The sequence below is a fragment of the Staurois parvus genome, unplaced genomic scaffold (genome assembly GCF_062004578.1).
Source record: "Staurois parvus isolate SC_StPar_1 unplaced genomic scaffold, SC_StPar_1.0 ptg000289l, whole genome shotgun sequence".
Lineage (NCBI taxonomy): Eukaryota > Metazoa > Chordata > Amphibia > Anura > Ranidae > Staurois > Staurois parvus.
In genome coordinates, this window is record NW_028318085.1 from 707,628 (window position 1) to 724,342 (window position 16,715).

The 16,715-nt window shown below is 47.9% G+C and overlaps 1 protein-coding gene across 3 annotated transcripts in view; it reads left to right on the forward strand.

The window, feature by feature from the left end:
• The window catches only part of ARHGAP17 (Rho GTPase activating protein 17), a 181,583-nt gene that overhangs the window by 103,479 nt on the left and 61,389 nt on the right, over positions 1–16,715 (forward strand). For all 3 annotated transcript variants that reach the window (XM_089682415.1, XM_089682416.1, XM_089682414.1), the window contains exon 2: positions 6,090–6,129. In XM_089682415.1, the coding sequence (XP_089538541.1) occupies positions 6,090–6,129 (40 nt within the window). The remainder of the gene's footprint in view (positions 1–6,089; positions 6,130–16,715) is intronic.

Below are 16,715 nucleotides of genomic sequence, written 5' to 3' on the forward strand. Positions count from 1 at the left end.
CCTGCTGTGTCTCCTGTATGTAGCTGGCAGCAGCCCCATTTGCAAGTGCGAATGGGGCCTAAAGTGTATAAAAACCATAACAATGGACTTTTCTTATTTTGCTCTGGTCCACTCTATTTGGTATGTTTAACCTCTTGCTACCCATGTGATATGCATCAGTGAGGTTTCTGTACTGAGAGGGCGCTCAATGCGCAGTGACTGAGCTGTCATAGACAGCTCATGGTCTCTAGTAATGATCAGAAGCCAGCTGGACTGTCTCCTGATCATGTGACTACTGTGTCAATAGGTTATGTGATCAGGCTCCCAGGTGTAAAGATCCTGTTACAGGGACATCGGGGCTGGGAAAGATGGGGTTGGTATACCATTTAAAGCATTTTGAGGAGTGAAAAAAACCCCTAAAAACTGTTGATCCTGTCATAAATTTAGAGCTCTCCTGTGTCCACACAACCCCACGCTCATCCATGGGGAAATGTGCATTTATTGCAGGCATGCTGTGCAAAAAACGAATTTAATATACATAGCCCCCCCCAAAACATGATTGCATTTCAGCATCCTACCTGAAGGGGTTAAAGTGGTATTATACCCAAAAAAGTATTTTATTTCAGCTTACTAGTTCTATGTTTCTTTTATGGGCTGTTTTCCTTTATTTCAACCTGGTGATCCAACCATGAAGTCTGTTATTTTTTAACTTCTGTTTGTCTGGGAAAAGTGGCAGTTAGTGGGTTGAGGAAAACCACTGACAGGGCTGCTTACATAGTTACATAGTCTGGCTGAAAAAAGACAAAAGTCCATCCAGTCCAGCCAAAAAAAAAGTTGTAATCTGATACCCACAGTTGATCCAGAGGAAATAAAAAAAAAAAAAAAACCCAGCAAAGCATGGTCCTATTTGCTCCAGCAGGGGAAAAAATTTCCTCTTGATCGGGGGCAATTGGATATTCCCTGGATCAACTGTACCTAGTATCCAGTTATATTCTGTGTATCTCGGAAATAATCCAGGCCTTTTTTTTTTTTTTAAAGCAATCTACTGAGCTGGCCAGAACCAACTCTAGTCCACATTTTCACAGCTCTCATTGTGAAGCAACCTTTCCGTATTTGGAGATTAAATCTCTTTTCCTCCAGACGTAGAGAGTGCCCCCTTGTCCTCTGTGATGACCTCAGGGTGAATACAATGGTTGGCTTTTATTTATGTAAAACCTTTAACCCAAAAGAAAAAAAAAAACCGTTGCTGTACTTGCTTATAAAGAATTAGTCCTCATGCACACTGGACATTTTTACAGCGGCTGTTTTTGGCTTTTGGCTTTTTTTTTTTCTACAGCCAGTAAACCCCCCAGCATGTTATCCTATGTGTCCATGGACACATAGACTGGAATCAGCGTTTTTTGACGGGCATCTCTTGGCTGGAAAAAAAGTCCAGAACTAGTGGGATTCTAGAGGAGTTTTTTAGCTGTAAAAAATGCTCCAACGCTGCAAAACAGGGTAAAATGCAGCAAACTGGTGTATTTGGACTTTTTTGTTTTTTTAACAATAAAAAGCAGCTAAATGCTAATGCAAAAAAACGCTAAAAAAGCTGCAAAACTAAAATTTTTAACGTGACTTTACACCGTTAACGTTACCAGCGCATTAAAACGCCCTCTGTGCATGGAGCGTTAGCTGGAGTTTGGTTTCAGTTTGTGAGTGCATCTAAATATGCCAGTGAGTCTTAGGCCAGTCATACACGGGTCGATTTTCAAACTTTTTTTGTTCGAAAATCGGACCTAAGAATATAATCGGCCGATTTTCGTTCTGTTAGTGGGGCAATGGCACTGGCTGATTTTCGTGATTTCTCCCCTTTTAGTGGGGCAATGGCACTGGCCGATTTTCGTGGTTTCTCCCGTTAGTGGGGCAATGGCACTGGCCGATTTTCGTGGTTTCTCCCCTGTTAGTGGGGCAATGGCACTGGCTGATTTTCGTGGTTTCTCCCGTTAGTGGGGCAATGACACTGGCCGATTTTCGTGGTTTCTCCCGTTAGTGGGGCAATGACACTGGCCGATTTTCGTGGTTTCTCCCGTTAGTGGGGCAATGGCACTGGCCGATTTTCGTGGTTTCTCCCGTTAGTGGGGCAATGGCACTGGCTGATTTTCATGATTTCTCCCCATTTCGTTTATTGGGCATGCTGGAAAATTTTTGAAAAAGGACCGATTTTCGAAATCATTGGTGGCACCATCTGATTACAGAACGAACTATGTTTTCAATCGAAAAATCGTTCGGAATTCGAGCCATGTATGGCCTGCTTAACACTACCCTCCCCCCACACTGACAATGCTGCTGACCAAAGGTGTCTCCATTGTATCTTCATCTGGAATCCAGACTTCTAAGCCCTGGTTCACATATATGTGGCTGTGCGGGCCACCTTTTTGCACAGGCACAAGAGCCCATTTATTTGAATGGACTCCCGTCCCCCGTGACACGCAGAGAAGTCGTCCCTGCACTTCTGAAAACGCAGCCCACACGGGAACCTTTAGTTCCCAGTGCGGTTGCGTTTTCCAGTGCGGGCGGCGTGCCATTAGAACTAATGGCACCTACCCGTGGGTCCGCATTCCTCTGTGCGGGTGGTGCGGCTGCACGGATTTTCGTGCGGATCTGCAGCGGCACCACCCGCACAGATGTGAACATAGGGTGAGCCAGGAAGTGTGTTACTGGCAGGATCACTAGGTGAAAAAAAGCAGAAAAAAAGACTAACCGGCCACCACATCTAAGGGACTGGAAAGCTGCAATATATTACATTTTTAAGTTTTTAGATATGCTTTTAACTTTCCAGCAACTTCCAAGAACAGGAATATTCTTTTTATTAGTGTTTGGTTGGTGCAGATAGCCAAGTAGTAGTTCTGGTTATTTTTGTGTTTGAGTTTTTAAGTGTATTTCTTCAACAATGAAAGCCAAAAATGCCATTTATAGTGCTCTGACCTAAAGCAGGCATTATGTAAGGTGTATTGTCAGTTATTACAGCTTGTGTAGTTCTCCCTGCCGTATTAAGGATGGGTTGCTCCTGATGCCTGGACTTGTCCCAGAAGACTGATTTTAAATACCTCGGATTCCTCTTTTGTTCGTTTAGATCACTTGATCCAGGCGGGATGCATGTTGCAGCGCATGAGTCGCCACCCTTGTCATGGTATCGGAGTGCCACCGGAGCACCCTTCATAGTGAAAAGCCATGACACAACTCATACATTATAAATAAACAGCAAGGCCTTGTCAGAAACTTAATACGTGTGTGAGAATTGTTTCTGCATCCTCCGTCCGACTCTGCCCCCGGCCTGCTCCAACTACTTCACATGTAGGTAATAGCACATTTGTCATGGGACTGGAATGTGGACAGGAAGTGCTGCGGCAGCCATGTTGAGCAGTGGGCCTTCGCCAGCTTCCTTTCTCCTCAGGGAATCTCTGCAAAGGACCACCAAACCTGAAATTCAGGTTGCTTCTCTGCAGCGACCTTGTAGGATAGGCCCGTATGTTCAGTAATGGATGTGTAAACATGTCAAGCAGCTGAGATAGATTCCTGATAAAGCTGGCAAGGCCAGAGCTCACAGGAGAACCGCTGTAAACCGTCTGTTGTCCATAGATGATGCAATTTTCTTACCTGTACCCTATGAAATGACTTTAACCTCTTAGCGCCAGCGCCTCCCGGCCCTTTAAGAGTTTCAGAAGCAGGTAGGCGGAAGAGGTTTTAGGGTCATGTGACCACCGTAATTTTTCCGTCACATGATCAGAAAAGGTCCCAATCACAAGGGGAGATCGGGACCTTTCCGTGAGTCACGGACATATGTGCTGGGACCGCGCTCTCAGCCCATATGTATTTTCTAATGGCACGCAAATATGCATCCACTCGGTGTTAAGGTCCAGACGCCGAGAGGCCGCATATTTGCGTGCGCTCGGGGTCAGGGGGTTAACCACTAACCCTCCTGAGGATTTACCGCCTTTCCTGACCAGGCCATTTTTTGCATTGCAGTGCTGCGTTACTTTAACTGACAATTGCGTGATCATGCAACACTGAACCCAAATGAAATTTATGTCCTTTTTTTTTTTTTTTCGGTGGTATTTGATCGCCTGTGCAATTTTTTATTTTTTGCACTATAAAAAGAGACTGACAATTTTGAGAAAAAAACCCTATATTTTTGACTTTTTTGCTATTAAACATACCCAGTAAAAAAATTTAAAAAATCAAATTTTTGTCGTAAATTTAGGCCAAAATGTACTCTGCTCTAAGAAAAAAAAAAAGCCAGTAATTAAATTTAGAAACCGACATTATTATTATTACACAGTATTTATATAGCACCAACAGTTTGCTCAGCGCAGTACATTACAATGGGAGACAGTACACGAGACAGTACCGTAACAATACAGTGCGATACACGAGGGGTTCGAGGGCCCTGCTCCTTGAAGCTTACAATCTAGAAGGGAGGGGATGGTGGTACAGGAGGATATAGCTGTGGGGGATGGAGTGGTAGGAAGAGTGGAGGAGATCAGCAATTAGGTGAGGGCGGGGTAGGCTTCCCTGAAGAGATGGGTTTTCAGGGTGCGCCTAAAGGCGAGGAGGGTAGGTGACAGTCTGATGGATTGGGGTAGGGAATTCCAGAGGATGGGGGAAGCTCTGGAAAAGTCCTGGAGACAGGCATGGGAGGAGGAGACCAGGGAACTAGAGAGAAGGAGATCTTGTGAGGAGCAGAGAGTGCGTGTTGGGTGGTAGATGGATATCAGGTCGGTGATGTAGTTTGGGGCAGTATTATGAACAGCTTTATACGTCAATGTTCGTAATTTGAATTTTATGCGTTAGGCAATCGGAAGCCAGTGGAGGGAATGGCAGAGAGGGGTGGCGGATACGGAGCGGTTAGTAAGGTGGATGAGTCTGGACGCTGAGTTCAGGATAGACTGAAGCGGGGATAGTCTGTGATGAGGTAAGCCGGCGAGGAGGGAGTTGCAGTAGTCTAGTCAAGATATGATAAGGGAGTGAATGAGTTGCTTAGTGGTTTCCGGAGTTAGGGACGGACGTATTTTGGAGATGTTGCGGAGGTGAAGTCTACATGAATTTGTCTGCGATTGGGGCTGGAAAGACAGATTGAATTCTAAGATGACACCTAGTACTCTGGCTTGCGGGGAGGGACTGATGGTGGTGTTGTTGGTCTTGATGGAGAAGTCGGGGGGGCGCGGGCTGGGGGGAAAACTAGGAGCTCAGTTTTGGAAAGGTTTAATTTTAGGAAGTGGAGTGACATCCAATCTGATATGTCGTTCAGTAGGCTAGTGCTTCGGACATATAGTGACTGTATACACGGCTCCTCTCTGGCCTTTCTCAGCCGCCCGCTTACATCTGCAGTACACACAGTCCCCTGTATCGGCACCTGTATCGGCTACATTTTTCCTATCAGAATTTTGCCGATTGGGCCATTTACAGCCGTTTTTTTTTCGGTGGTTGAAATTTCAGTAAGACCATCAGAAAACACATATTTCCGATGTGTAAAGAGCAGCTACTGTGTAGAAAGCAGCTACTGTGTTGAAAGCAGCTACTCTGTTAAAAGCAGCTACTGTGTTGAAAGCAGCAGTATTGGAGTTGGGGGTCACCACAACATGAGGAACTGTATTAAAGGGTCACGGCATTAGGAGGTTGAGAACCACTGTATTAAATGAACACAAATGTGTAATGTATCCTGCATCAAAATGTAATGCCCTTCTGTACTGTTTATCATCCAGAGCCCAGAGCTGGCCATGCACTTGTAGAATTTTGTGCAAAGATTTTTAATTTTGATTTTCTAATGGTTAGTGGGGTTGGATTGACTATGATTGTGATACAGTTTGCTTTATGCTGAGACATGTCAAGAATTTATTCATGTAGACTTGTAAAGTCCCTGAAAGTTCATTCTGATGTGCACACTAATTACCTGCGTACACACTGAGTAACCTGTAAAACATAAGTTCAGTGAAGACAAAAGTTGCAACAGTCAGCCCAGGACATATGACGTTGTTTGGTTATATATTTTATATGTTGTGCACTTTTGCACCTTATTAGAAAAGGCCAAGTCCTAGAAGACGTACTCACAGCTTTTCATCTTTTTCTTACAGAGCTGAGAAGACAGAAGTATTAAGTAATGACCTTCTAGAGGTGAGTAACCAGCTGGAAGTATGTCTCTGTATTATCTGTAAGATGTTGTTAACCATTTCCAGACCGGACACTTTTACCCCCTTCCTGACCAGGGCAATTTTCAGCTTTCAGCGCGATCACACTTTGAATGACAATTGCGCGGTCATGCAACACTGTACCCAAATGAATTTTTTACCATTTTTTTGACACAGATAAAGCTTTATTTTGGTGGTGTTTATTCACCGCTGGGATTTTAATTTTTTTTTGCTATGTAAATGAAAATGTCCAAAAATTTTGAAAAAAAAGTTTTTTTATAAAATTTTGCAAATAAATAATATTTCATCATAAATCTTTGCCAAAATTTATTCCGTTATCTTTTTAGTAAAAAAAATCCAAATTAAATTATAACCAAAATTATAATTTTTCAACTTTTTTTTACATTTTTATTTTATTTTTTATTTTTTTATTTTTTTTTACATACTGTCATCCTAGCAGTACAGTGTCACCATGGTGACACTGTACTACTTGTGGGGGGTGATGAAGATTTTTTTTTTTTTCTACACTGATTGCTTTTACACCCATATAGGATGTAAAAGCAATCATTTCTCCTTCTCTCTGTCTGCATTCTTGCACTCATTGAGAAGTACTGAGTGAGCTGTGATTGTTCACAGCTTGTCACATGGTACAAGGCTGTTGTGAATAGCCTTGTACCATGTGACCTCTGTGATCATTCACAGATTTCACACATAGTAAGCAATGATGTCACAAGTGACATCTTGCTTACTAGTTTGCATGTGATCACTGATTGTCCAATCGGTGATCACATGATCGGGACCTCGTACAGAGGTCCCGTCCGACGATCGGTGTTTCACTGTGTCCGGAGGACACAGCGTGCACCGGATCGCGGTGCTGCGCGCTCCCAGGGAGTGCGCACAAGCAGGGGGCAGGGAGGCCGTTTATAAACGGCCACCCGACCCTGCACTGCCACCGTCCGGCCGTTTATATGCAACGGCCGGTCGGGAAGTGGCTAAGTGTTCTTGCATGGCAAGACCACTTCCTGTTATCTCACATATATATTCTTATTATTATAGCCAAATTTACCACCCTAACTCCTCCCACAGTTTTTACACTACATAGACAGTAATATACCGAAACGTGCGGATTGTTCCCAATTGGTGAGCTATTACTTTGTGGAACGTTTCGCTGAATGGTTCGCAAAATATCGGCGTTTTTGTGGTGAAATTGGTCCCATAGGAATGAATGGTGGAATGTTCAAAACTAGAGTGGGAGCTGACAAAAGCTAGAGTGTGAGCAGAAAAATCAGGACATGATTTCTAAACTGCCATCACTCCCTCATTTTCAAGCCCACCTACACAAACCTTATATCAAAACGTTCAGCTATCCCTGCTGCCACTAAAAATATCCACGGCTAAGCCATAGTCTTGATAGTTTTCACAATATGACCATTTGTTTGCAACTCACGCCGCCCATTGACCTTTTCACAGTTACTCCAGCCACTCCACCCAGTTACTCCGCCCACTCCAGTTGTAGACTACTGGTGGAGGCAAGAGCACTTCACACAATTTCCCCAGAAATTGTAGCTTTTCTAGTTATCTAAGTTGCTGTAGGATGATAAAAATGTACCAAATACTGGCCTGCATTAGAAACTAAGGGTTCATTCAGATGGGCAAAAAAATCCTGTCCTCTGTGCAGAGCTGCTCGCAAGATGCCTATGCATCATCTTCAGAGCTGCATGCAGGCGGCCCATAGAAGTGGATGTACACGCAGGGCCAGCACAAACACAATCACATCTGTGTACCTGTTCTTACTCGCACTGTTCTTCCCACTGACCCCAAGGACGGGGCACTGTTCCTCCCACTGACCCCAAGGACGGGCACTATTCCTCCCATTGACCCCAAGGACGGGGCACTGTTCCTCCCACTGACCCCAAGGACGGGGCACTGTTCCTCCCACTGACCCCAAGGACGGGGCACTGTTCCTCCCACTGACCCCAAGGACGGGGCACTGTTCCTCCCACTGACCCCAAGGACGGGGCACTGTTCCTCCCACTGACCCCAAGGACGGGGCACTGTTCCTCCCACTGACCCCAAGGACGGGGCACTGTTCCTCCCACTGACCCCAAGGACGGGGCACTGTTCCTCCCACTGACCCCAAGGACGGGGCACTGTTCCTCCCACTGACCCCAAGGACGGGGCACTGTTCCTCCCACTGACCCCAAGGACGGGGCACTGTTCCTCCCACTGACCCCAAGGACGGGGCACTGTTCCTCCCACTGACCCCAAGGACGGGGCACTGTTCCTCCCACTGACCCCAAGGACGGGGCACTGTTCCTCCCACTGACCCCAAGGACGGGGCACTGTTCCTCCCACTGACCCCAAGGACGGGGCACTGTTCCACTGACCCCAAGGACGGGGCACTATTCCTCCCACTGACCCCGAGGACGGGGCACTGTTCCTCCCACTGACCCCGAGGACGGGGCACTGTTCCTCCCACTGACCCCGAGGACGGGGCACGGGTCCTCCCACTGACCCCAAGGACGGGGCACTGTTCCTCCCACTGACCCCAAGGACGGGGCACTGTTCCTCCCACTGACCCCAAGGACGGGGCACTGTTCCTCCCACTGACCCCAAGGACGGGGCACTGTTCCTCCCACTGACCCCAAGGACGGGGCACTGTTCCACTGACCCCGAGGACGGGGCACTGTTCCTCCCACTGACCCCGAGGACGAGGCACTGTTCCTCCCACTGACCCCGAGGACGGGGCACTGTTCCTCCCACTGACCCCGAGGACGGGGCACGGGTCCTCCCACTGACCCCGAGGACGGGGCACGGGTCCTCCCACTGACCCCGAGGACGGGGCACGGGTCCTCCCACTGACCCCGAGGACGGGGCACGGGTCCTCCCACTGACCCCGAGGACGGGGCACGGGTCCTCCCACTGACCCCGAGGACGGGGCACGGGTCCTCCCACTGACCCCAAGGACGGGGCACTGTTCCTCCCACTGACCCCAAGGACGGGGCACTGTTCCTCCCACTGACCCCAAGGACGGGGCACTGTTCCTCCCACTGACCCCAAGGACGGGGCACTGTTCCTCCCACTGACCCAAAGGACGGGGCACTGTTCCTCCCACTGACCCCAAGGACGGGGCACTGTTCCTCCCACTGACCCCAAGGACGGGGCACTGTTCCTCCCACTGACCCCGAGGACGGGGCACTATTCCTCCCACTGACCCCGAGGACGGGGCACTGTTCCTCCCACTGACCCCGAGGACGGGGCACTGTTCCTCCCACTGACCCCGAGGACGGGGCACTGTTCCTCCCACTGACCCCGAGGACGGGGCACGGGTCCTCCCACTGACCCCAAGGACGGGGCACTGTTCCTCCCACTGACCCCAAGGACGGGGCACTGTTCCTCCCACTGACCCCAAGGACGGGGCACTGTTCCTCCCACTGACCCCAAGGACGGGGCACTGTTCCTCCCACTGACCCCAAGGACGGGGCACTGTTCCTCCCACTGACCCCAAGGACGGGGCACTGTTCCACTGACCCCGAGGACGGGGCACTGTTCTCCACTGACCCCGAGGACGGGGCACTGTTCCTCCCACTGACCCCGAGGACGGGGCACTGTTCCTCCCACTGACCCCGAGGACGGGGCACGGGTCCTCCCACTGACCCCGAGGACGGGGCACGGGTCCTCCCACTGACCCCGAGGACGGGGCACGGGTCCTCCCACTGACCCCGAGGACGGGGCACGGGTCCTCCCACTGACCCCGAGGACGGGGCACGGGTCCTCCCACTGACCCCGAGGACGGGGCACGGGTCCTCCCACTGACCCCGAGGACGGGGCACGGGTCCTCCCACTGACCCCGAGGACGGGGCACGGGTCCTCCCACTGACCCCGAGGACGGGGCACGGGTCCTCCCACTGTCCCCGAGGACGGGGCACGGGTCCTCCCACTGTCCCCGAGGACGGGGCACGGGTCCTCCCACTGTCCCCGAGGACGGGGCACGGGTCCTCCCACTGTCCCCGAGGACGGGGCACGGGTCCTCCCACTGTCCCCGAGGACGGGGCACGGGTCCTCCCACTGTCCCCGAGGACGGGGCACGGGTCCTCCCACTGACATCAGGGCATTTTCTACTCCCACTGGCCACAAAAGTTTGAAGGGCGGCAAACTGGCCCTTTGTTTCAAAAGTTTGGAGACCCCTGGCGTAGAGCATTTGACTATGTCATGTGGGGGTGTGGAGGGAGTGCTCAGCCCTGTGTGAGCTCCAGGTAGCAACTGGGAGCTTACATATCATATGCCTAGATCTCTAGGCTTCTGACACTAAACTGAGTGGGTGGGAAAGGAAATGAAGGTAAGCCCAACTCTGGGCTCTCTGCCCCTCACTCTGAGAAGTATGTTTTGCTTATTTTAAAATGTCTTCTGGCCGGCCACCACAACATGCATGGTCCTCTGTGGTCTTCTGGAGGCATTGTGTGGCCCTGGATGCAGACAACAGGAATACACACTTAAAGTGAAACAAAACAATATCCTTGCTCTCCATAAATATCCTGTACACATCTACTACTTAATGGTCCTGTAAGCATGCTAACTGATAACAGCAGAGGCAGAGAGGACAGGAACGTACTAGCCGACAAGATTTCTGGCAGGATCAACAGGTATTTTTTTTTGCTTGCACCAATATAATAAAACTTTAACAGGCCAAAAGGTAGCAAATAAGTTACATTAATTGTTGGAGTTCACATACGCTTTAAGGCAGGTCTATACATCAGATTCACTGAGGATTTACATCTTGGTGTTTACAGTACACAGTATTAGTGCCTGAAGCATGTGTATTGTGTTGCTGCCTGTACATCTGTGTTGTTTTTGGGAGGGACAGAAACCTTTCCACTGTTCTTTCCAGACTGGTGACAAACAGGAGCAGGGAGAGGAGGAGAACAATCGCCTGGCTTTCCTACAATTCATGCAGCGGGCAGGGTGTGGGGGGCAGCCGGCTGATTCATCAGCACAATCCCCTCTGTTTCTTCCTTTTCAGCCAAGCTTGGCTGGGGTATCGGGATTTGCTGATCATTGTGTGGAGCTGCTGTGTTGTGTGATTACCTGCTGCTCTTCTCCAATTTTCCATGGTTCTATTAGCTTGGGACATTAACCCCTTCATCCTGCCTCCCAGCGGGCCATTAAATCTGCTTTAAAGCAGGAATGTGTTGTGGCCTGTGTTGTGGTTGTCTCTCACAGTGGTCACATAATCAGAATCAGGGGCGGACTGACCATTTGGAAACTCGGGCACTGCCCAAGGGCCCGGGGTCAGTAGGGGGCCCCATGAGATGCCCCTGGTACCTTTTTCATAGGCTTTTTTGAGTTTGGGTAAGGACACAGGGGCCCCATGATCCCCTATTGCCCGGGGGCCCTATGAGTTGTCAGTCCGCCCCTGATCAGAACACAACCTCAGATCACTATGGACTCCTATGTGTGGCAGCTGGCTGTGGAGGACCACTCTACCTGCCACCGCATGTATGTGTTACATGGTCAAAATGAGGTTAAAGCGGAGTTCCAGACTTGTTTGTGTTTATTAAAAGTCAGCAGCTACAAAAACTACAGCTGCTGACTTTTAATAAGCACACACTTACCTGTCCCGGGGTCCAGCTGTGTACTCTGGAAGTGGAAAAACCCAGATACTCCTGTGCTTAGGGATAGGCTCTATGTCATAGGGACCACACAACGAAAATCTTGGAATATGCATGCCTTGCCGCCCTCAAAGAACCGGGGAGTCCAAAAGTACTAATAGAGAAAAACAAAATGGAGGGCGCACCGGCCTTGTGCATCACCTTAAAAGTATGTTTATTGAATATAAAAAAAGGTATTCTATTCACAATAGTAGTCACCTACCCTCCTCGCCTTTAGGCGCACCCTGAAAACCCATCTCTTCAGGGAAGCCTACCCCACCCTCACCTAACAGCCGATCTCCTCCACTCCTCCTACCATTCCATCCCCCACAGCTTTTCCTCCTGCACCACTTTCCCCTCCCTCCTAGATTGTAAGCTCGAAAGAGCAGGGCCCTCGAACCCCTCGTGTATTGTCTTGTTACTATATTGTCTCATGTTCTGTCCCCCAGTATAATGTACAGCGCTGAGCAAACCTTTCTGGCGCTATATAAATACTATATGATAATAAATATAAGGCACATCATGAAGGGATCGCGCTGTCCAATTCGCACTGCGTTTCTGTCTTATAATGAGAATGATGGACATCCAAAAGGCTGACACGTTTCGAGGACTAGCCTCTTCCTCAGAGCCTAACTTTTTTTCCAGCGATGTACTCACCCGCGCCATTCCTTCTCTCCATGGCGCCGCCCTCAACTGTGGGCACCAGGCTGTGACAGCTTGTGGCTTCATGCGTATGTGCGCATTGCACTGCACATCCTGATTGGTCTGCCAGTCTTCTGGGACCTGTGAAGGGTCCCAGGAGACTGTGGGAGGAATGAGGGGGGCCGAACTGGGCCGGTAGTGAGAATGGGTACCTGTCAAAACTAGGTACCCCCCCCCCAAGGTGCCAAATATGGCCGTGGAGAGGAAAACAAGCAGAGTTTTGGGTGGAATTCCGCTTTAAGTATACATTTTAGGCATAGATATTTTTACATAGTTGCATTGTTCGAGGTAGGACCGATGTAACTATGCATGTACCACACCTGGGATCCCTCTAGAAGTTGTAAATCACTGTAGTAGACGCAGTTACTCCATTGTTCTGCACAAGCTTCCAGGTTTCGTGCTGAATGGCTGCCCAGCTGCATTGTGAACACGGGGATCGCCCGCTCACCATGAGCACCATTCAGAGAATGGCTTGCATTTTCTCAATGAATGCAAAGCAATCTCTTATGAATGAGGAAAGAGAGTGATGTCACCAGCCCGACTCTCTACCTCGTCCAATCAGTGGATATATTTTGGATTCATGTGACTACATCCTAAAAAAAAAAAAAAAGAGATCCAACAGGGGACCATTTGATAATGTCCAGTAACAGATTGTATTGCGCTAGCAACGTGTAACTGCTGATGGCAGTGAACATCTTGGATGCTGCATCGGTCTTGAGGACATCAGAGAACCTAAGACTGCTGGAGTGTGGAGCAGAAGAGGCTGGAGAAACTGGTTTAGCAGTGTGGGGGAGCCTGTGGGAGAGGAAGATCAGGTATGTAAAACTGCAGTATGCAGGTCCCCCTAGACCAGTGTTTCTCAACTCCAGTCCTCATGGACCCCCAACAGGTCATGTTTTCAGGATTTCCATTATTTTGCACAGGTGATTTGATCAGTTTCACTGCCTTAGTAATTACCACAGCTGTTTCATCTGAGGGAAATCCTGAAAACATGACCTGTTGGGGGTCCATGAGGACTGGAGTTGAGAAACACTGCCCTAGACATACATGAGCAGTTGACTCTTGCAGTGCGGGTGCAGCCCCAGTGCAAGGGAGAACTTTTCGTTTTCCCAGAGTTCAGCTTTAAAAGATAACATTGCAAAACCAATGACCAGCATTATTCAACCCACTTCCTCTGAGCCCAGGTAATTGTGAATCCACCCCAGCATGTGATTGGACAGTGAGAGGAGAAGCAGTATAGCGACAAGCACACCTCTCTGTCACGCTGCTTTCTCCTACTGTCTACTTGTTCCTTATCAGCGCATGAACTGATTGGCCGCTTGTGCTGCTTCTTCTTCTCTCACTCCAGCCCTGCTGTACATGGACAGCTGATAACAGGTCAAATTCAGGCGTGTATTATTATTATTATACAAGATTTATATAGCGCCAACAGGGTTAGAAGGGCCCTGATCCTGGGAGCTTACACTCTTAATTGTGTACAATGTATTCATAAATACCTTTACCAATGTATTAATAAAGAGTTGCATTAATATGTATCATTTCACTCTGGCTAGGGTTCAGCTTTAAGGGCTCAGCTGATAAATTCACGTTTAGGAACTGTTCAGCGTTTTTTTTCAGCAGTCCCTGAGCTCACTTTAATGTTTTTTTTATGTGTCTATGTTTACAGTCGTTTACGGGCATTTGAGTTTACAGTCGTTTTTTTGAACGCAGTCGATTTTATCAGCGTTTCAAATGCAAAACGCTTGTAAATGCGGCAAATCTCGTTTATAAGCGTTTGCAATTTTTTTTTAACTTTTCCAGTTCCCGATGCTGTCCAGAGCCTTTTTTCATCATGAAAAATGCATTCAAAGCATTTTCAAGGTACTCAGATGGACAAACACTGAACACAGGATGTTCCTACCAAGCTTGTCACACATTGTAATGACCAATTCGCACCTCAGACCTCTCCCACCCTTGGAAACAAAAGATATGTTAATGACCATTCACACCTCAATTTACTCATGAAGACCCCTTGTCAGGTGGCCTTAATGACTCCCTTCACCAGACACCTTTCCCACCCTTGGAAACAAAAGATATGTTAATGATCATTCACACCTCAATTTACTCATGAAGACCCCCTGCCAGGTGGCCTTATAGACTCCCTCCAGCAGACACCTTTCCCACCCTTGGAAACAAAAGAAATGTTAATCGGCAACTCCCACCTAAGCTAATCTCAACACATACTGCTCTCTCTGCTTCTACTCTCTGTATTTCACTGAAACAGTCTGAAATAGTTAATAATTTACCACTTTTCAGTGCATTCTGGGCAGTTGGGGGGTTCTCCTGTGCTTATCTTTAAAAAAAATGCTTCTAAACGTAAACGCACATAAACACGTTATGTAAACACAGCTAAACAGCCGTTTTTTAACCTACGTTTTCCATCGTTCAGAAGTGTCCTGTGTACATGGGGCCTTAGGCATACGTTTCCAAAGGAGAAAAGTTTTGCTTTGTCATAAAACCCCCACTAATAAAAGAGCTTCAGTAAAAGGGAACTTGTGTTGAGACAGGTCTGCCCAGCATCCACTGGCTGTCTTACATGTACAGAGGAGAGGCTGGCAGCTCCTACACAAGGCCGCATTCCAAGCATGGGAACGTGGTACAGCTTGTTACTTCACAGAACAAGATAAGAGATTTCACAGGCTAGACGCTGGCTTACAAAAAGCAAAACAGATTAGTTGGTAAATGCAGTTCTGTGACATAGAGACCTCTTTTGTACCTGGTGTGTTAGTACAGTGGTTAGCATTGTGGTCTTGAAGCACTGGGATCCCAGGTGAGATTTTCTACCAGGACCCCTACACAGTTATGTTCTGCCTGTGTCTGTATGGCTTTACTTGCTCAGCTGTCCATATTGACCCATATTAAAATACATTCCAGAGGAGCCAGAACAAAAGGTGTGCTAAGTCTCAGGGCTCATGTACACTGCAGCTGATAAACACGTTCAGGAGCTTTTCTGCATTTTTTTCAGCAGCCCCTGAACTCTCCCTAATGGTTTCCTATGTGTCCATGTACACATCGTCCTTTACAGGCAGTTGAGTTTACAGTTGGTTATTTTGAACGCACCAAACTTGCATTCAGGAGTAGTTTTTATCAGCGTTTCAAATGCCAAGCGCTTGTAAACGCAGCTAACCGCGTTTATAAACATTTGCGTTTTTTTTTAACTGTTCCATATCCAGATGCTGTCCGGAGCCTTTTTTCATCATCAGAAATTCATGCAAAGTGTTTCCATGTATTTAAATGGACCCGGTACACCAGCGCAGTCAGTTCCAGGTTTCGCGTGAAGGAAAAAATGGTAGAACGCGCCGCGTTATGCTCATGATGGGATCCCTAGTGAATACAACCAGAAAAGACAGGTCATCTCAACACGTACTGCTCTCTCTGCTTCTGCTCTCTCTATTTCTCTCAAAATGTCTAAATAGTTAATTTTTTACTGTTTTTCAGTGCATTCTGGGCATTTTGGAAGGTCTCCTGAGTTTATCTTAAAAAACGCTTCTAAACGTGCATAAACGCTATGCAAAACGTGGATAAACAGACGTTTTTTAACCTACGTTTTCCAACAGTCAGTTTCCATCGTTCAGAAGAGTTTTCCAAACGTCCCGTGTACATGGAGCCTTATGCAGGTCATAGACGGTTTATCGGCCGAAAAACAAAAAATTGGTTGTTCTGTTGCCACCAATGCTTACTAAAATCGGCCGCTTTTCGTAAATTTTCCAGCATGACCGATAAAAGAAACTGGGAAGAAACGGGAAAATCGACCAACGACATTGCCCCACTAACGATGCGAATATCGGCCGATTATTCTTTCGGATGAAAATTCGGCCGATAAACGAACCATCTATGGCCTGCATTAGTTTGTTTTCTCTTAGAAAGCAGCCAACACCCAAGTAGTAAAGCCTGTCCTCTGCCAGCATGAACGAGAATCTTGCGCTTTGTGTGAAAGCTGTGGTCTTTCTGCCGACATTCTCCTTGTTGAGTTGGAACTAGAGCAGTCCAATCAGCAGGGAGGATGAGCTTTACTGAGGGCATGGCTCCTTTACAGCAGGCTGGCAGGGAATAGGCTTTTCTATGTGGGGGGTCACCTTCTTTAGCATGTAGAAGTGATGGGGCAGCTATACAGCATACAAAACCGCCAGCTGTCAAACAGTTTCTGGCTGCTGAAGTGGTCAGGTGTTTGTTTACATGGCAG